The sequence below is a fragment of the Pristiophorus japonicus genome, chromosome 15 (genome assembly GCF_044704955.1).
Source record: "Pristiophorus japonicus isolate sPriJap1 chromosome 15, sPriJap1.hap1, whole genome shotgun sequence".
Taxonomy (NCBI): domain Eukaryota; kingdom Metazoa; phylum Chordata; class Chondrichthyes; family Pristiophoridae; genus Pristiophorus; species Pristiophorus japonicus.
The window spans coordinates 119,469,762-119,491,274 of NC_091991.1; the positions used below are offsets into that span (position 1 = coordinate 119,469,762).

Sequence of the window (21,513 nt, forward strand, 5' to 3'; positions counted from 1 at the left end):
AAAAAACTGCTGGGGACAGAAAGGCTGTTGGGATGGGCAGATATGGTTTAGTTTAGATAAATATGATGTATGGTTTGAAAGAATAGGGAAAAGATAAACTAAGATTTTAAATGAAATGGAGAGCAGAATGATGTTTGAGTACAGATACACAGGTAATTAAAAATATACAAGGCCATAAAAAGGCTAACCAAATCCTAGCTTTATATATATATATAAAAATATATATATACATATATATTATGTTATATAATATTTTTATAATACAAGTGCAAGGATGTAACAGCTGACTGACCTGTTTCTGTGCTGTAATATTCTATAATTAGCATTTCTACATATAAGCAGATGTTTACTTATAGGGAAATGTGTTGTATCTGTGTATAATTGGTCATTTTTTTTGTTTGCATTTCAAGAAAAACGTATGTAATAACTTTCTATTGTCCTTGTGATTTAATTGCAGAAAAATGAGCAGTGGGAAAAAATATTTCAGTGCTTTTGATTTTTTATAAATTCATTATTCAGTTGTCAGGAGAGAATATCAGACTCGCTGAAAATGTGGCCATAATCTCTGAAGGAACCACTGGTCTGGTCACGTGGGAAGCTGCACTGTACTTTGCAGAGTGGGCGATGGAAAACTCTGAGGTGTTTAATTGCAGGTTAGAATCTAAATCCCATGCATAAAATAAACACACAGGTGGCAACAATGGGGATTGATTTTACTCCTGGAAAAGGCAAATTTATATTTTCTGATTGTCTTTTACTTAAAGTATACTTTATCCTTTTTTAAGTTACATTCTCCCATCTTTCAGTTCTCCCTTTTACCAAGGCAAGAAGTGACTGCACCTCTACCAGTGCTGCTCTTCAGCGAGTTACCAGGAGGTGTGTGAGCATGGCCGAGAGTGACTTTTCTTTATGTAATACACCAAATGTGATTGCTGAGATTGGGAACACCCTGTCTGAGGAATCATGGGAAATTCCTCACATAATACTCCGTGGTGATTCACCAATATATTGAGTTGTGACTTTACTATTTTATATATTATAAATATATATGTTTTAACTATCTAAGGGGTGGAAATTCAGTACCGCTGATTTTGAGGCGGTGTGACTGCCTGAGAGCTGATTTTACCGCCGGGTGTTGGGGCCACGCTCAAACTGCCAAATTCAGTTTTTACGGCCAAAGGTGAGAGAGCAGTGCTAAAAGGTGGCATTGCGCATTCATCCTCAGGTGGGAGTTCAGGAGGCCGACTGAATTTCGTATCAGGAGGTTGTCGCCACACGAGCTGGAAAACATGAAGAAAAAAAAACTCAAACTTCCCCGAGCCACGCACAAACTTCCCCGAGCCACGCACAAACTTCCCCGAGCCACGCACAAACTTCCCCGAGCCACGCACAAACTTCCCCGAGCCACTCACAAACTTCCCCGAGCCACGCACAAACTTCCCCGAGCCACGCACAAACTTCCCCGAGCCACGCACAAACTTCCCCGAGCCACGCACAAACTTCCCCGAGCCACGCACAAACTTCCCCGAGCCACGCACAAACTTCCCCGAGCCACGCACAAACTTCCCAGAGCCACGCACAAACTTCCCAGAGCCACGCACAAACTTCCCAGAGCCACGCACAAACTTCCCCGAGCCACGCACAAACTTCCCCGAGCCACGCACAAACTTCCCCGAGCCACGCACAAACTTCCCCGAGCCACGCACAAACTTCCCCGAGCCACGCACAAACTTCCCCGAGCCACGCACAAACTTCCCCGAGCCACGCACAAACTTCCCCGAGCCACGCACAAACTTCCCCGAGCCACGCACAAACTTCCCCGAGCCACGCACAAACTTCCCCGAGCCACGCACAAACTTCCCCGAGCCACGCACAAACTTCCCCGAGCCACGCACAAACTTCACCGAGCCACGCACAAACTTCCCGAGCCACGCACAAACTTCCCCGAGCCACGCACAAACTTCCCCGAGCCACGCACAAACTTCCCCGAGCCACGCACAAACTTCCCCGAGCCACGCACAAACTTCCCGAGCCACGCACAAACTTCCCGAGCCACGCACAAACTTCCCCGACCCACGCACAAACTTCCCCGACCCACGCACAAACTTCCCCGACCCACGCACAAACTTCCCCGACCCCGCACAAACTTCCCCGACCCACACACACAAACTTCACCGAGCCACGCACAAACTTCCCCGACCCACGCACAAACTTCACCGACCCACGCACAAACTTCACCGACCCAGACACAAACTTCCCGACCCAGACACAAACTTCCCCGACCCACGCACAAACTTCCCCGACCCACGCACAAACTTCCCCGACCCACGCACAAACTTCCCCGACCCACGCACAAACTTCCCCGACCCACGCACAAACTTCCCCGACCCACGCACAAACTTCCCCGACCCACGCACAAACTTCCCCGACCCACGCACAAACTTCCCCGACCCACGCACAAACTTCCCCGACCCACGCACAAACTTCCCCGACCCACGCACAAACTTCCCCGACCCACGCACAAACTTCCCCGACCCACGCACAAACTTCCCCGACCCACGCACAAACTTCCCCGACCCACACGCACAAACTTCCCCGACCCACACGCACAAACTTCCCCGACCCACACGCACAAACTTCCCCGACCCACACGCACAAACTTCCCCGACCCACACGCACAAACTTCCCCGACCCACACGCACAAACTTCCCCGACCCACACGCACAAACTTCCCCGACCCACACGCACAAACTTCCCCGACCCACACGCACAAACTTCCCCGACCCAGACACAAACTTCCCCGACCCACACACACAAACTTCCCCGACCCAGACACAAACTTCCCGACCCAGACACAAACTTCCCCGACCCAGACACAAACTTCCCCGACCCAGACACAAACTTCTCCGACCCACACACACAAACTTTCCCGACCCACACATACAAACTTCCCCGACCCACACACAACCTTCCCCGACCCAGACACAAACTTCCCCGACCCAGACACAAACTTCCCCGACCCACGCACAAACTTCCCCACTGATAGAACTAATGAAAAAATGAAGAAATAAAGAAAAAAAACTTACCTTGCTCTCAGGCCGAATCTGCCCGAGTTCCGCTGTTTACTCACCACTTTTCCAGGCTGTAAGAATGCCTGCCAGGAAGGCCAACATTCAAACTAAATATCACGGTAGAGGCGCCAAGGGGGCGTTGTACGCTGGATGATGTCACCACGAGGGGGGCGTTAGCCGGCGCAGTGTTAGCTCTTGGCACCTCTGCCAAAGAGTCGACTGAATTTCTGCACAGGTGTGGACGCAGCTTACCGTCAACGGTAGGCCTTTGCCGCCTGTTAGATGCACGGTAACGGTAGAAACTGAATTTTGACCCCTAAGTCTTTTATAGTTACAGAACTCAATGGGGTATCGCAATATTCAAGATTACATTCTAAATGGAAAATTCTTGTAGATCTGTTCTAACCTATTTAAATATTTTGTTTGGATAATTATCAGCCATTAACGTGCTGTGAATCTATTTTTGAAGGAAGTAATTGTTAGCTTTGTCTGTATCAGGACCATTTTGGAGTTGGGTAGTGGAATCGGCCTCACTGGAATTGCCATCTGCAAGACTTGTTCCCCCAAACAGTACATATTCAGCGACAGCCATTTAAATGTACTTCAGCAACTCAGGAAGAATATTCTCAGTAATGGTCTGCTACTGGATTCAGATACCTGGAACTCAAAAGATTGTGAAGTAGAGGCCAAGAGTAGAAATGGATCTGCAGAAAGCCAGAGCCCCAAGATTTCTGTTGTCGGACTGGAATGGGCAGAAGTTACAAAGGAACAAGTCGCAGAGCTTCAACCAGATATCATTATCGCAACAGGTATCTGTTCATTCTGGTAGGCTGGCGGTTTTCTTAATGGCGCGTAGAAAGTCATACTTGTACAGAATATTGGATGGCTGCAAGTACAAGACTGTGATCGAATCAATACTTTCAGATAAAATAACGACATGAGCCAAACTAGAATAGTTTATAAGTATTATCTGAACCCGGAGGACTTTGAAGTAATTAATGTTGCTGTTTGTTTGTAATTCCTTTAACTTCAGCGCTCCTCTATTAGGAAAGCTCTGTGCTCTTGGTGTATGATGTTCATAAAAGGCTATCATTTCCCATAGGGCCTTATCAGTGACCATGAAGTTGAAGACAGCCCTCAATTTCTAGGCATGCACCAGTGACATAGACTCTTACAGCACAGAAGGAGGCAGGTCTGCCCATCGAGCCTGTGTCGGCTCTTTGAAAGAGCTATCCATTTAGTCTCACTCCACTGCTCGTCCCTTGTAGCCCTGCCAATTTTTCCTTTTCAAGTATATATCCGATTCCCTTTTGAAAGTTACTCTCTATCTGCTTCATTACCCTTTCAGGCAGTGCATTCTAGATCATAACAAATTGCGTTTACAAAAAAACAAATCTCCCTCACCCCCTCTGTTTTTTTTGCCAATTATCTTAAATCTGTGTCCTCTGGTTACCGTCCCACAGTTTCTCCCAATCTACTCTTATCAAAACCCCTCCTAATTTTGAACACCTTTATTAAATCTCCCTTTAACCTTCTCTGCTCTATGGAAAATAAGCTCGGATTCTCTAGTCTCTCCACATAACTGACGTTCCTCATTCCTGGTGCCATTCTAGTAAATCTCCTCTGCACTCTTTCCAAAATACGTTGCCAGGAATTGGACACACTACTCCAGCTGAGGCCTAACCTGTGATTTATAAAGGTTTCAGAACTTTCTTACGTTTGTACTCTCTGCCTCTATTTATAAAGCCAATGGTCCCCCATACTTTTTAATAGCCTTATCAACTTGTCCTGTCACCTTCAAAGGTTTGTGTACATACATCCCCAGGTCACTCTGCTCCTGTACCCACTTCAAAATTCTACCATTTCACTTGTATTGCCCCTCCTTATTCTTCCTTCCAAAACGCTTCACTTCACACTTCTCTGCATTCACCTGCCATGTGTCTGCCCATTCCACCAGTCTGTCTCTGTCCTCCTGGTCTGCTAGCATTCTCTTCACTTATCTACATTTACAAGTTTGGGTCATCTGCAAACATTGAAATTATGCCCTGTGTATCCAAGTCAGTAACATATCAAAAAGAGCAGTGGTCCTAATATGTACCTCTGGGGGACACCACTATAAATTTCCATTCAATCTGAAAAACAAGCGTTCACCACTACTCTTTGCTTTCTGTCTCTCCGGGTTGTGAGCGGCGAAATTCGAAATCCGGCAAAACCCAAAATCCAGCACGGATTAGGTCAAGAATTCCGGATTTCAGACTTGATTTTCTTGTCTGAAAGCCGGAATCCTCGACCTAAACTGTGCCGGATTTCGGGTTTTGCCTCAAAAATGTCCAGTTTTCGGATAATAATTTCGGATTCGGGACGACTCCCATCAGCTATGCGCAAAATATCCGGTTTTTGGACAGTTCCGGTTTTTGGAGTTCTGGATTTGGGACGTTGCACCTGTAAAATACTAGTGTTCCCTTTTATGTCATCCGCTAATCTTTTCACATATGCTCGCTTTACCACTCTTAGTTCTCCTCTGCACTTTCTGTATTCTGCTTGACATTCCATTGTATTATGAACCTGACATTTATCATTTATCCTTTTACTGTTGCATTTTAATCTGAATTCATTTAGTCATCCAGGGAGCTCTTCCTTTCCTCAATGCAATCTGAATTGAGTCTGAACCTGAACTATCTCCTCCTTGAAGACCTCCCATTGCTCATTTACTGTTTTACACACCAATCTTTGTTTACGGCCAGATAGATCCCTTTTCAACTCATGGAAATTAGCCCTCTGCTAGTTGAGTATCTTCACCTTTGATTGTTCCTTGTCCTTTTCCATAACTACTCTAAACCTAATCATATTGTGCTTAGTTTGCTAAATATTCTCCCACTGAAACATGCTCCACTTGCCCCACTTCATTCCCCAGACCTATATCCAACTCGGTGGGCTGGAAACATACTGATCAAGGAGGTTCTCCTGTACTCATTGAAGGATTTCTTCCTCCTGCTAGCCCTTTACACAGTTCTTTTCCCAGTCTATATTAGGATAATTGATGGCACCACTCTATTGTTTTTACATCTTTTTGAAATTTGCTTGCAGATTTTCTCCTCCATCTTATTCCCACGATTTGGTGGTCTAGAGTATACACTCAGCAAAGCAACAGTTCCTGTTCTCCTTCGCAAATCTAAGCAACTAGGTTTTGTCTTTGAACATTTGTCTCAAGCACATCATTCCTTTCCAGAGCTGTAGCAGTATCTGTCAACACCAACTCCATCTCCTATTTCTCTTGAATACATTGCAGCCAGGAATGTTTAGATCCCACTCTTGAGCTTGTATGAGCCAGGTCTCCGTCAATGCCATTATATCAGTACCCCAGGTGGCAATTTGTGCCTGCAGCTCACTAACCCTGCTAGTTACACACTGTGCATTTATGTACATGTACTCGAAACCCACCTTCACCTGCTTTGCATTTCTCTCCTGTCTGATCCCTTCTCCTTCTGGACTACTCTTTAATCTCATGTTGTTTGTCTATTCACCTTGTTTATCCAGTCTGATTCTTTATCCTAGTTCCCCTACTGCTGTTAGTTTAAACCCACCCCCACAACACTAGTTAAACTCCCCGTGAGGATCTTGGTTCCAGCCCTGTTCAGGTGCATTAAGAACGTAAGAAATAGCTGGAGTAGACCATTCGGCCCTTCGAGCCTGCTCCACTATTCAATAAGATCATGGCTGATCTCCTACCTCAACTCCACCTTCCCACACTATCCCCATATCGCTTAATTCCCTTAGTTCCCAAAAATGTATTGACCTCTGTCTTGAATACAATCAACGACTGAGCATCCACAGCTCTCTGGGTTAGAGAATTCCAAAGATTCACAACCTTTTGAGTGAGACATTTCTTCTCATCTCTGTCCTAAATGGCCGACCCCTTATTCTGAGACTGTAACCCCGTGTTTTGACCTGATGCTGAGCTTCCAACCCCATATCCTCTCCATCACAAAGCCCGCCTACTTTCACCTCCGTAATATTGCCCACGCTGCCCTCTTATCTCGTCCTTTGGCTCTGTGTCAGTGTCTAAATACACTGCTGTGAATGGCCTGGGGACATTTTGCTACGTTAAAGGCGCTATATAAATGTAAATTATTGTTGTACAGGTCCCTCCTGTCCCAGAACTGGTCCCAATGTGCCAGGAATCTGAAGCTCTGCCTCCTGCACCATTTCTCCAGTTCAGTTATGTTCATAATTCAACACTAAGTGCTTGTTGATTATAAATTTATAGTTGTGATCGGTGTTTGAGATTGGTATAAATTGTTCAGATTAATTTAGGATTAAACTTCTTGGATAACTGATAAATTATCAGCATTTGCGAGCCAATCTATTGAATAAATTACCATCAGTAAGCTTGTAGGTAGCAATGTTTCTAGAACTTTGTCCTTATAGAGTCATAGAAATTTACAGCACGGAAGGTGGCCATTTCGGCCCATCATGTCTGCGCCGGCCGACAAAGCTACCCAGCTCTTGTAGGTTACGGCACTTCAAGTGTACATCCAAGCACTTTTTAATTGTAGTGAGGGTTTCTGCTTCTATCACCCTTTCAGGCAGTGAGTTCCAGACCCCCACCACTCTCTGAGTGAAAAGATTTCCCCTCAAATCCCCTCTAAACCATCTACCAATTACTTTAAATTTACGCTCCCTGGTCGTTGACCCCGCTGCTAAGGGAAATAGGTCCTTCCTATCCACTATATCTAGGCCCCTCATAATTTTATACACCTCGATAAGGTCTCCCCTCAGCCTCCTCTGTTCCAAAGAAAACAAACCCAGCTGATCCAATTTTTCCTCACAGCTAAAATTCCTCAGTGCAGGCAGCCTCCTCGTAAATCTTCCCTTTTGTTCTTGCCCGCCCCCTTACATGCTTGTTAAGAATCCGTTCTTTCCGAACACTCTCCAGTCTGACGAAGGGTCATCGACCCGAAATGTTATCTCTGCTTTCTCTCTACAGATGCTGCCTGACCCGCTGAGATTTCCAGAATTTTCTGTTTTTATTCCAGATTCCAGCATCCGCAGTATTTTGCTTTTGTATCTTCGTAAATCTCCTCTGTACCCTCTCTATTGCAATCAAATCTTTCCTATATGTGGTGACCAGAACTGCACGCAGTACTCTAGCTATGGCCTAACTAGTGTTTTATACAGTTCAAGCATAACGTCTCTGCTCTTGTATTCTATGCCTCGGTTAATAAAGGTAAGTATTCCGTATGCCTTCTTAAACACCTTATCTACCTGGCCTGCTACCTTCATGATCTGTCGACATGCACTCCAAGGTCCCTTTGTTTCAGTGACCTACCATTTAATGTGTATTACCTTGCCTTGTTAACCCTCCCCAAATGCATTACCTCACCCTTCTCAGGATTGAATTCCATTTGCCACTGTTCTGCCCATTTGCTGATATGAATAAACTGGTTGCGTGGCCTTCCTGGATGGTGTTAGCCTTTTGAGATGTCAGAGCGACGAACCTCTATCTGTAGAGACGCTATCCATTATACCTGCATCCTCTGCTCCTGAGTAAATTTAACTTCTGCACAGATAGCTGTGGAACAGCTGGCTTAAATTGCACCTAACTTGATCTGGGGGAAATGCTAATATCTGCCTGTATAAGCTAACACAGAATTACATAGATTGTACAGCACAGAAACAGATCATTCGGCCTAACAGATCTCTGTGGGTGTTTAAGCTCCAACAAGCCTCCTCCCACCCCTCTTTGTCTAACCCCATCAGCATAACCTATTCCTTTCTCCCTCATGTTTTTATCCAGCTTCCCCTGAAATACATCCATGCTATTCGCTTTAACTATTCCTTGTAGCAGCACGTCCCACATTTTCACCACCCCATGGGTAAAGATGTTTCTCTTTTGGATTTATTAGTGACTTATCTTATATTTACGGCCCTTGGTTTTGGCCTCCTCCACAAGCGGAAACATCTTCTCTACATCTACTCTATCAAAAATAATAATAGAAAATGCAGGTCAGGCAGCATCTGTGGAGAGGGAAACAGAGTGAACGTCTCAGGTCGATGACCATTCGTCAGAACTAGAAAAAGTTAGAGATGTAGGGAAAGGGGGAAGGAGAGGAAAAAAACAAAAGGGAATGTCTGCGATAGGGAGGAAGGCAGGAGAAAATAAATGACAAAAGGGATAATGATGCAAGATGAAAGGAAGACATATCGGAAGCACTGGTATGGAAGATGGCATCGCCAGAACAGATGTGACGGAGATGGAATTGGGAGAATGGACTGGAATCCTTATAAGAAGTGGGGTGAGAGGAAGTGTTGTCAAGATAGCTGTGGGAGTCAGTGGGCATATAGTGGATATTGGTCGATAGTCTATCTCCAGAAATGGAGACACAGAAGTCGAGGAAGGGAAGGGAAGAGTCGGAGATGGACCATGTGAAGCCAAATGAAGGTTGGAGATTGGAAGCAAAGTTGATTACATTTTCCAGTTTGGGGTGAGAGCAGGAAATAGCCATCCATGTACTGGAAAAAGAGGTAAGGGAGAGGACCTTAGTAGGACTGGAACAAAGAATGTTCCATGTATCCCACGAAAAGACAGGCATAGCTAGGACCCATATGGGTTCCCAAAGTGACACCTTTTGTTTGGAGAATGTGAGTGGAGTCAAAGGAGAAGTTGTTCAATGTGAGAACAAGTTCAGCCAGACAGAGTAGGGTGGTGGTACTTGGGCCTCCATTCAGGAAAGAAGCGGAGAGCCCTCGGACCATCCCGGTGGGGGTTGGAGGTGTTGAGGGATTGGACGTCCATGGTGAAAGGAGATGGTTAGGGCCAGAAACTGGAAACTGTTAAAGTGGCGGAGGGCGCAGAAGAGTTCTGGATGTAGCTGGGAAGTGACAGGATAAGTGGAGCACAGATAGAGGCGAGATAGGATGAAATCAGTTCCATGGGGCAAGAACCGGCTGAGACATTGGGTCTACCAGGGCAGTCCTGTTTGTGGATCTTGGGAAGAAGGTAGAAGATTCTATGCAGCGTTGGGGGTCTATGAGGTTGGAGACCGTGGAGGGAAGATCTCCAAAGGAGATGAGGCCTGTGACAGTTTTGGAAACGATAGCTTGATGTTCTCTTTCATAATCTTAAAGAACTCTAACAGGTCACTTCTTGGTCATCGCTTTTCTAAAGAGAAGAGCGCCAGCCTTTCAATGTTCCCCGTAATATGTTTTAGGCTGCGGGGCCCCTTTAATGTGCTGTGCATTGAAAAGTCTGCATGTGTGTTTTTTTCAATTTACAGGCCGGCTCACCAGCTGCGCGGGACCCCTGGAGTGCTGCGAGGCTACGTGGCTTAAAGGGAACATTGCAGCCTAATCAATCTTTCCTGATCAGTGTAACCTCTCAGTTCTGGGATCATCCTTTAAAATTGTTTTTGCACCTTCTCCAGTGCCTCTATATCCATTTTATAATATGGAGACCAGAACTGTACTCACAAGCGTGATCTAACCAAGGTTCGATACAAATTTAACATCACTTCTCTGCTTTTCAATTCTCATCCTCTAGAAATGAGGCCAGTGCTTGTTTGCTTGTTTCTGGCCTCATTAACCTGCATTGCTACTTATAATGATTGTGTATCAGTACCTGTTGATCCCTTTGCTCCTCTACCCCATTTAGACTCTTGGGGCTGAATCTTAACTCCCAAAAACTGGTGGGTTGGGGATGTAGAGAGTCGAGATAAATGAGTCATTTTCCGGTTGGCAGACAGTAACTAGTGGGGTGCCGCAGGGATCGGTGCTGGGGCCTAAACTATTTCCAATCTATATGAATGACTTGGATGAAGGGACCGAGTGTAATGTAGCCAAGTTTGCTGATGATACAAAGATGGGTGAGAAAGCAAATTGTGAGGACACAAAAAATCTGCAAAGGGATATAGACAGGCTAAGTGAGTGGGCAAACTTTGGTAGATGGAGTATAATGTGGGAAAATGTGAGGTTATCCACTTTGGCAGAAAAAATAGAAAAGCAAATTATAATTTAAATGGAGAAAAATTGCAAAGTGCTACAGTACAGAGGGACCTAGGGGTTCTTGTGCATGAAACACAAAGTTAGTATGCAGGTACAGCAAGTAATCAGGAAGGCAAATGGAATGTTGGCCTTTATTGCAAGGGGGATGGAGTATAAAAGCAGGGAAGTCCTGCTACAATTGTACAGGGTATTGGTGAGGCCACACCTAGAGTACTGCGTACAGTTTTGGTCTCCGTATTTAAAGGAAGGGTATTACTTGCATTGGAGTCTATCGGAAATGAGGGGGTTGACTTATGAAGATAGGTTGAGTACTTGGGCCTATACTCATTAGAGTTCAGAAGAATGAGAGGTGATCTTATCAAAACATGTAAGATAATGAGAGGGCTCGAAAAGGTGGATGCAGAGAGAATATTTCCACTCATGGGAAACTAAAACCAGGGGACATAGTCTCTGAATAAGGGGCCGACCATTTAAAACTGAGATGAGGAGGAATTTCTTCTCTGAGGATTGTAAATCTGGAATTTTCTGCCCCAGAGAGCTGTGGAGGCTGAGTCATTGAATATATTTAAGGCGGAGATAGACAGATTTTTGAGCGATAAGGGAATAAAGGGTTATGTGGAACGGGCAGGGAAGTGGAGCTGAGCCCATGATCTTATTAAATGGCGGAGCAGGCTCGAGGGGTCACATGGCCTAATCCTGCTCCTATTTCTTATGTTCTTATGAATACCTCCCTCCATTTTGAGAAACAGCCACTCACCACAACTCTCTGTTTTCTAACCCTTAGCCAATTTTGTACCCTTGCTGTTCCTGCTCCTTTTATTCATGGGCTTCACATAGGCTTAGTAGTAAAATTGAAGCCCAATATGTGGTACTTTATCAAACGCTTTCTGAAAGTCCATATATACATCACTGCACTGCCCTCATCCACACTCTCTGCTACCTCATCAAAAAACTCAATTAAGTTAGCCAACACGATTTGCCCTTAACAAATCCATGCTTGTCTAAGTGGCTGTTGATTTTCTCCTGGATTATTGTTTCTAAAGCTTACCCACCACAGATGTTAAACTGACTGGCCTGAAATAGTCAGGTTTATTCTGCTCCCCTGAATTTGAACAATGGTGTAACATTTGCAATCGTCCAGTCCATTGCCACCACCCCCATATCTAAGGAGGTTTGGAAGATTGTGGCCAGCCCCTCTGCAATTTCTATCCTTACTTCTCTCAGCAACCCAGGATGCATCCCATCCAGACCGGATAACTTATCCACTTTATGTTCCGCCACCCTTTCTAGTATACCTCCTTTATTTTTATCCCAGCAATCTCCAGTATCCCAGCAACTCCTCATTTACCATAGCTTTGACAAAGACCTCTTTGGTAAACACTGATGCAAAGTACTCAATTAGTACCTCAGCCATGCCTTTTGCATCCACCAGTAGATCTCCATTCTGGTCCCTAAATCGTCCCCACCACTCCCCTGACAACCCTTTTCCTGTTAATATGCCTATAGAAGATATTTGTATTCCCCTTTTAGGTTAGCCGTCAATCTATTCTCGTACTGTCTCTTTGCCGCTCATTTCTTATTTACTTCTCTGTACTTTTTATATTCAGTCTGATTCTCAAGCTGTATTATCAAGCTGACATCTGTCATATGCTCCCTTTTTCTGCTTCATCCTTCGCCATCTGCAGAGCTCTGGCTCTCGTCGCTCTGCCCTCCCATTCCCCCTTGTAGGAATGTACCTAAACCATCTCCTCTTTAAAGGGCGCCCATTGCTCCATTCTATTTTTACCTGCCAGTCTTTGACTCCCAATTTACCCAGGCCAGAGCCCCCCCCCTCAATTCGCTGAAATTAGCCCTCCTTCAGTTAAGGATCTTTATTCTAGATTGCTTCTTGTAGTTCTCCATTACTAATCTAAACCTCACGATACTATGATCACTATTCCCAAGATACTCCTCGACTGTGACATTCTCCACTTGGCCCACTTCATTCCCCAGGACTAGATCCAGCAATGCCTCATTCCTCATTGGGCAGGAGACAGACTGATCAAGAAAATTCTCCTGAACACACTTCAGAATTCCTCTCCTTCTCTGCTCTTAACACAATCACCGTCCCATTCAATATTGGGGTCGTTAAAGTCTCCCATTATCACTATTCCATAGTTCTTGCACCTCTTAGTAATTTCTTTGTAAATCTGCTCCTCTATCTCCTTCATCCTATTTGGCAGCCTATAAAATAAAGTTGTACAATGTAATAGTTCCTTTGTTGTTTCTCAACTCCAACCAAATAGATTCTGTCATTAAGAACATAAGAAATAGGAGCAGGAGTAGGCCATTTGGCCCCTCGAGCCTGCTCCACCATTCAATAAGATCATGGCTGATCTGATCATGGGCTCAGCTCCACTTCCCTGCCCAGTCCCCATAACCCTTTAATCCCTTATCGCTCAAAAATCTGTCTATCTCCACCTTAAATATATTCAATGACCCAGCCTCCACAGCTCTCTGGGGCAGAGAATTCCACAGATTTACAATCCTGAGAAGAAATTCCTCCTCATCTCAGTTTTAAATGAGCGACCCCTTATTCTGAAACTATGCCCCCTAGTTCTAGATTCCCCCAAGAGGGGAAACATCCACTCTACATCCACCTTGTCAAGCCCCGTCATTATCTTATGTCTCAATAAAATCACCTCTGATTCTTCTGAACTCCAATGAGTATAGGCCCAACCTGCTCAACCTTTCTTCATTAGTCAACCCCCTCATCCCCGGAATCAACCTCGTGAACCTTTTCTGAACTTTGATCCCTCAATGACCATCTCCCTTTCTAACACTAATATTTTCCTTAATCAAAACTGCTACCCCTCCTTTTTTTTCCTTCCCGATCTTTCCTGAATACCTTGTACCCCGGAATATTAAGCATCCAATCAATCCCTCTCTATTTTTTGATCCAGATCAGTTATCACCACATCATCATATTCCCACGTGGCCATTTGTGCCTGCAGCTCACCAATCGTATTAACAGCACTTTGTGCATTTATACACATGCATTCCAAACCTAACATAGACCACTTTGTATTTACTATGATCCCACCTAATTCTGTATTATTTCTAACACTAGCTGTCACTCCCAGTCCTTTGTGCATTTTGTTTCTACTTTTTAATACTACATCTTGGTGCCCAACTCCCTGGCAAGTTAGTTTCCCCTCCCTCCCGCCTCCCCTGAGGATATTGGTCCCAGCTCAGGTGCAACCCATCCATCTTGAACTGTTCCCGATGTCCCAGGAATCTGAAGTCCTCCCTCCTGCACCATGCCTTGAGCCACACATTAACCTGCCATATACTCAGATTTCTACTTTCACTAGTGCATGGCACTGGGTGTAATCCAGAGATTATTACCTTTGAGGTCCTGCTTTTTAACTTCCTCCGTAGCTCCTTAAACTCTGACTGCAAGACCTCAACCCTCTTCCCCCCTATGTCATTGGTTCCGACATGGACCACGATTCTGGCTCTTCCTTGCATCAGGGAGATAACATACCATATGGTCTCGCGTCGACGGTAGCAGTACTGCCCGTCTGTCCCCCTGACTATTGAATATCCAATTATTACTGAATTCCTACCCTTTGCTCTAGCCCTCTGTGCAGTCCTTTGTCTTACGGTTACAGGCTCGGGACTGCACTCCTTCGAGTTGTCCTCACCCTCACCGAATATCAGTTTGAGAGTGCTACACTCCCAGAGGATTCCTGCATTGCCTGCCTGTTCCTACTCTACTGGGTGGCCACCCACTTGCTATTCTGACCTCTTATCTGTCTGCCTCCTGGAATCTACGATCCAGGAAACATTTAGCCACCCATATGCCCTGCAGTGAATACAGCTGCTGCTCAACCTCAAACTCTTGAGTTCGAGCAGCTGGAGGCACTTCCTGCAAACTTGTGCCTCTGGGATACATGAATCGTCCTGAAACTCCCACATGGCGCAGAAATTGCAGGCTACGGGTCGTAGCCGTCACTCCATTCTAATTAGAAACTTAAAATAAATTCCTTAGATATAAGGTTTTTAGTTATATAATTACTGTTAACTAGGTATAAACTACATTGCAATTTTCCATTCGCTCCTCAAAGTGAACTAACCAAAAACTCGAGCTTAACAAGAACCACTGAGATACTAAACACAAAGAACCTAAATATTAGATATCTAGATACTTAACTTAGATACTTATCTTAGGATCTTTGAGTTGGGCGCGAGACACCGCCTTCCTCCTGAACACCGAATTCCTATCACCAAATTCCTAGCTACCGCTCAGTTTGTGAACTACTTTGATTGCGATTCACCCAGCTCTGTGCCCAAGCTCTCATTGTACCTGTTGGATAGGAACAGTGTCTGCAGGAAAGCTACCTACCCTAGCTTTCCACTACTCTTCAGACTGAGTCGCACCTTCCTGCACTTATGCTTTCCTCTGAGGTGTGACTGTACACTGGAGAAAGCTATCCAGATATTCCTCCCTCTCCCTTATGCGTCGGAGTGACTCTAACTTGTTGGATTGTCTCAAGGTAGAGACATTTCTTGTGGATGCAGCAATCTGGGACAGCTTCGCTGCCTGCAAACCTCCACATACTGCAGTCCCAACACACTGCCTGTCCTGACATTTCTAATCTTTATTTTTATTGATTAGTTAACAGTAATTTATTTCTAGAACTGATATAATCTAGACCTCAAATGTTTCTATTTAGTAATGAATTTTAGCTTAACTAAAATTAATTAGTAATTACGTCATCATCATCATCATAGGCAGTCCCTCGGGATCGAGGAAGACTTGCTTCCACTCTTAAAAATGAGTCCTTAGGTGGCTGAATAGTCCAATACGAGAGCCGCAGTCCCTGTCACAGGTGGGACAGATAGTTGTTGAGGGAAAGGGTGGGTGGGACTGGTTTGCCGCACGCTCTTTCCGCTGCCTGCGCTTACTTTCTGCATTCTCTTGGCGATGAGACTCGAGGTGCTCAGCACCCTCCCAGGTGTACTTCCTCCACTTAGGGCGGTCTTTGGCCAGGGACTCCTAGGTGTCAGTGGGGATGGTGCACTTTATCAGGGAGGCTTTGAGAGTGTCGTTGTAACGTTTCTTCTGCCCACTTTTGGCTCGTTTGCCATGAAGGAGTTCCGAGTAGAGCATTTGCTTTGGGAGTCTCATGTCTGGCTTGCGGACAATGTGACCTGCCCAATCAAGTGTGGTCAGTGCTTTAATGCTGGGGATGTTGGCCTTGCGTATGCTGAAATTGATTTACTTATTTAACTATTGAGTTAAAGTTGGTAGATTGGTTTATAGTTAAAAAGTGTGTGTGTAGTAAATTAAACACTTACTATGATGTCACTGTTTGCGATTTTTTTTGACTGGACTGGACTGGTCTATTTTAAACTGCTCCAATTTCCCACTCTTTTTAAATGCTGGTCTGGGCTGCCTTTGGGATCCTTTTTGAAGCTCTGATTTCCCGCTTTTTTACATTTGGCTGATATAGCCGTACAATTTTAACTTTGCAACCTTTTTCTCTCTTGGAGATGCACTTTTGGATTTTACAGTAGCACATTTCTACATATACTAAATGAAGATCTCCTTCACCAACTCCTTCCAAAACTACTAAAAGCACCAGAACCATAAGAACTCCAGACTTTACGGTCAAAAACAGCATCTTGTATATCCTCAAGTTAAAAGAAACACCTCAATTCTATTGAGCAAACTGAGTAATGTAAGTTGGAAGAGTTTAGCCCTTTTGCTGGTGCATCACCTCACTCAGCCATATCCCTGATAACCTTTATATCAATGAAATGCTGGCACCTAGATATACCAGGTCACTCATTTAATCCTTGCTCACAAAGGGTCCAGATATGTCTCTCCTAATGGTCTGTCGTCATGATGGCTCGCCTTCTACCCCTGCCTGGTAAGGAATATTTTGTTTGTATAAGCCTTCGTGGTTTAATTAGCCCCTTTCTAAGCATTCAGTCTGACCACTGATTCCATTTGGAGGATTCATTGAAGGCATTTCTCCTACAGAATTTCAGATATATACTTGTACTTAGTAGCGAGTCAGAGATCAGATGTTGAGATGATTTGATGCTCTCTTTGCAGATAACCATATTTATCTGTAATTCATCCCTGGTTGGCTATTCTTTTGTAAAAATGAAATAAATATGCTTTGCTTATTTATGTCGATGGAAAAATAGTGAGCACCAAGGTAATGAAGAACAAAGTGTGTAATATAACAAGTACAACATCCATAGGTCTGTAAATATTTATCCATCAACACATGCAGTGAGCGCGTGTGTTAAATCAAGAGACTATTTTGTCAGTGTCAGTAGAATTTAATTGAAATCTTATGTTCCTTTCTTTTCTCTTTATAAACAGATGTAGTTTATGATCCTGAGGTGTTTCTTTGCCTAGTTTCTGCACTGAAGAAACTTCTTATTGATACATCTAGTGAAAAAATGAAAAGTTCAGTTGTATATTTGGCATCTACAATACGTAATCCAGAGACGTATCACCAATTCAAAATGGAGCTTGGTAAGTGCACGTTAACTATTAAAGAGCCTATGGCTGGGATTCTCCTTCCAGTGGTGGTATTCCTTCGGGGTGGGACTTCTTCCCACCGTTCTGATACCGCCAGAACCCCAAACCGGTTTCCTGGATTGGGGGGTCATTAAGAATGCAATGCTGGTTTCCGATCAGATTCCTATTGCTGAGGGTGCTGAATCCAGGTGCTTTTGCAACAGACCACACTCAATGTCCCACTGAAAGTCTCAGATGCAGGGAAGTGTTGGGGGCAGAAGAGACTGCTACAAGTGTCCCTCCTTTTATGATGGCACCTTACAGCTGTTACCATCATTTCCTGGGACCTACCACCTTCCCAATAGGGGCCACAGGAAGCGGCAGTAATGCAGGTGGATGGGAAGCCTCACCACACGCATTTTCCTTCATTCATAAAATCATAGAGGTTTACAGAACAGGAGGCCGCCATTTCGGCCCATCGTGTCTGTGCCAGCCAACAAGAGACTATCCAGCCTAATCCCATTTTCCAGCTTGAAGTGCCATAACCTTAAGGGTTACGGATCTAAAGTGCACATCCAAGTACTTTTTAAAATGTAGTGAGGATTTCTGCCTCTACCACCCTTCCAGGCAGCGAGTTCCAGACCCCCACAACTCTGAGTGAAGACATTTCCCCTCAAAACCTTCTACCAATTACTTTAAATTTATGCCCCCTGGTTGTTGACCTCTCTGCTAAGGGAAGTAGGCCCTTTCTATCCACTTTATCAAAGCCCCTCAATGAGGTCTCCCCTCGGCCTCCTCTGTTCCAAGGAAAACAAACTAGCCTATCTAATCTATCATCATAGCTTAGATTCTCCACGTCTGGCAACATCCTCATAAATTTCCTCTGTACCCTCTCCAGTGCAATCACATCCTTCCTGCAATAGTGACCAGAACTGCACGCAGTACTCCAGTTTTACAGTTCAAGTATAACCCCCATGCTTTTGTCCCCTGTGGACTTAATACAATGTACTCTTGGCCATCTTTCTATTCTCCACCCTGTGCCAATCCAAAACTCTTGTCGCTCACATCCGATGCTGTGCTACGTCTCCTTTATTCATCATCTCTGTCCTCATTGGGGGATTGGGGGCCACTTTAGGCCAATGTCTCAAATTTAAAATTATCATTGTGTTTATATCTCATGTCTTCTCCCTATCTCTGGGGCCATCACCACCCCTACAAACTCCCTCCCCCACCAATCTTTGTTCTTCTTGCTCGGGCCTCTTGTACATCCCTGTCTTTTCACATCACCATTGCTCACCATGCCTTCAGCTACCTAGGGCTCATAATCTGGAATTCCGGCTCAGCACTTCCCTGTCTTCTTTAAAATCTACTTGTTTGACCAAGCTTGTAATTACCCTTCCCGTAATCTCCTTTGGCTCTGCGTCCATTATTTTTAGAATGCTTTTGTGAAGGGTTTTGGAATTTTTTTTCCGCCTTAAAACCACTATCTATAAATGCCTTTTAAAAGACAAACTCCAATGAGTTTTTTAGGACTATGTTTTTTTGCATTAATCGAATGTAGATTTTTTTTAAAGCACAATAGGTCCGTAGATAATTTGATTTTAGTAAGACCCAGCATTTTCTTAAAGCCTATTACGTTAGCTACCTGCATTTCTACCCAAAGCAGGTTTGTGATTCATGCTGGGAGATGGTTCTTTAGCCCCTGACTGCTATGGCTATGTGGCCCTTCATGTAGCAGTAGGCTTTTCAACCAGAGTAGGAGGAAGGATCAGTTAAGTTTGATCTTGTTTGCAGCTAGGCTCACAGGAGCAGGATCACTTTTCTTTCTCGCTCAGAGATACGGTGGGAAATTACAGCAATAACACTTCTGATCCGACTGACATCAGCTGGCACTTTCCTGAGCTGTGTAACTCTGTACCATAACCTGCATGTGCATGTGATCTATACCAGAAGAGTGTTTGCCATTAGATAGCACCTTAGGGCATCCAAAAGAGCTTTACAGCCAATAAAGTACTTTATTGGCTGCAGTCACTATTGTAATGTAGGGAAAATGTGGCAGCCAACTTGCGGACAGCAAGGTCCCAAAACAGCAATGAGATACACGATGTGTTTCATCGGTCTGCTGTGCTTAATGTTGCCATATCCTGAAATGGGACACCAATCTCTTGGACACTGCTGCTGACATCCCGGGAGAACAGTACCTGTCTGACTTGCAGCATTGGCCCTGCTCCGTGACGTTTAGAAATTTTTGATCTTCCTTGCCCTCTGTTTCTGTGCCAATTTGACTCTAATTCACCATCTCCACCACTCCCACATTTTTTTCTCAATCCTTAATCTCATTGGTTAAGGAGGTAGACTGTTGGTCCCGCTGTTCATTAAGGCCCTTGCCAAACTGTTATCAGCTCGCACTTCTAGTACATAACGGCGCAGAAATTTAACCAGCTGAAGAGTGGCCCATTCTTTCCACTGCTGGGAAAATGCAGCACAAGAGGATGGAGACTGAGGATTTTCACTGCGTGTAGAGCATCACGAGGGGTCCCTTTAAGGACCATTGTTTAAGCTGCTGTCGTCTGGAGAAAACTAGTTGGAACTTGCACAAACCATGTCCCACCTAGTTTGACACGTTTTGCAGAATGGTCCTGAAATAGGCACAGGACCCTTCATTGCGTATTTAAATTGCTGATTCCAGGTAGCCGCCAGGTCCACTTAAAAACAGTGAGGACCAATATGGCAATGCCACCGTTGCAGATTAGATACAGGACCTCACAGCTGCTTTATGCCAAAAAAAACATCAAAACACATGCTAATTTCTACTCCTGGTGTCCAGATAACCTTTGCTAAATGTCCCCTATGCCAAGTGGCAGGTTGTTGAATCAGATATTCCTGTATTTGAAAAAAAACATGCATTATAAATAAATAAATACAAGCTTTATTTTTATGCAGATGACACAAATATTAGTGGGAAAGCGGGTTGTGTAGAGGACACAGAGAGGCTGCAAAGAGATTTAGATAGGTTAAGCGAATGGGCTAAGGTTTGGCAGATAGAAACAGAGAAACATAGAAAATAGGTGCAGGAGCAGGCCATTCAGCCCTTCTAGCCTGCCCCGCCATTCAATGAGTTCATGGCTGAACATGAAACTTCAGTACCCTCTTCCTGCTTTCTCGCCATACCCCTTGATCCCCCGAGTAGTAAGGACTTCATCTAACTCCCTTTTGAATATATTTAGTGAATTGGCCCCAACCACTTTCTGTGGCAGAGAATTCCACAGGTTCACAACTCTCTGGGTGAAGAAGTCTCTCCTCATCTTGGTCCTAAATGGCTTATCCCTTATCCTTAGACTGTGACCCCTGGTTCTGGACTTCTCCAACATTAGGAACATTCTTCCTGCATCTAACCTGTCTAAACCCGTCAGAATTTTAAACGTTTCTATGAGGTCCCCTCTCATTCTTCTGAACTCCAGTGAATACAAGCCCAGTTGATCCAGTCTTTCTTGATAGGTCAGTCCCACCATCCCGGGAATCAGTCTGGTGAATCTTCGCTGCACTCCCTCAATAGCAAGAATGTCCTTCCTCAAGTTAGGAGACCAAAACTGTACACAATACTCCAGGTGTGGCCTCACCAAGGCCCTGTACAACTGTAGCAACACCTCCCTGCCCCTGTACTCAAATCCCCTCGCTATGAAGGCCAACATGCCATTTGCTTTCTTAACCGCCTGCTGTACCTGCATGCCAACCTTCAATGACTGATGTACCATGACACCCAGGTCTCGTTGCACCTTCCCTTTTCCTAATCTGTCACCATTCAGATAATAGTCTGTCTCTGTTTTTACCACCAAAGTGGATAACCTCACATTTATCCACATTATACTTCATCTGCCATGCATTTGCCCACTCACCTAACCTATCCAAGTCACTCTG

The 21,513-nt window shown here is 44.6% G+C and overlaps 1 protein-coding gene across 1 annotated transcript in view; it reads left to right on the forward strand.

Annotated features, from left to right (window-relative positions):
- The window catches only part of eef2kmt (eukaryotic elongation factor 2 lysine methyltransferase), a 45,310-nt gene that overhangs the window by 21,910 nt on the left and 1,887 nt on the right, over positions 1-21,513 (forward strand). Inside the window, exons 5-7 of the mRNA XM_070900884.1 lie at positions 520-653; positions 3,570-3,880; positions 17,455-17,610. Coding sequence (XP_070756985.1) covers positions 520-653; positions 3,570-3,880; positions 17,455-17,610 — 601 coding nt within the window. The remainder of the gene's footprint in view (positions 1-519; positions 654-3,569; positions 3,881-17,454; positions 17,611-21,513) is intronic.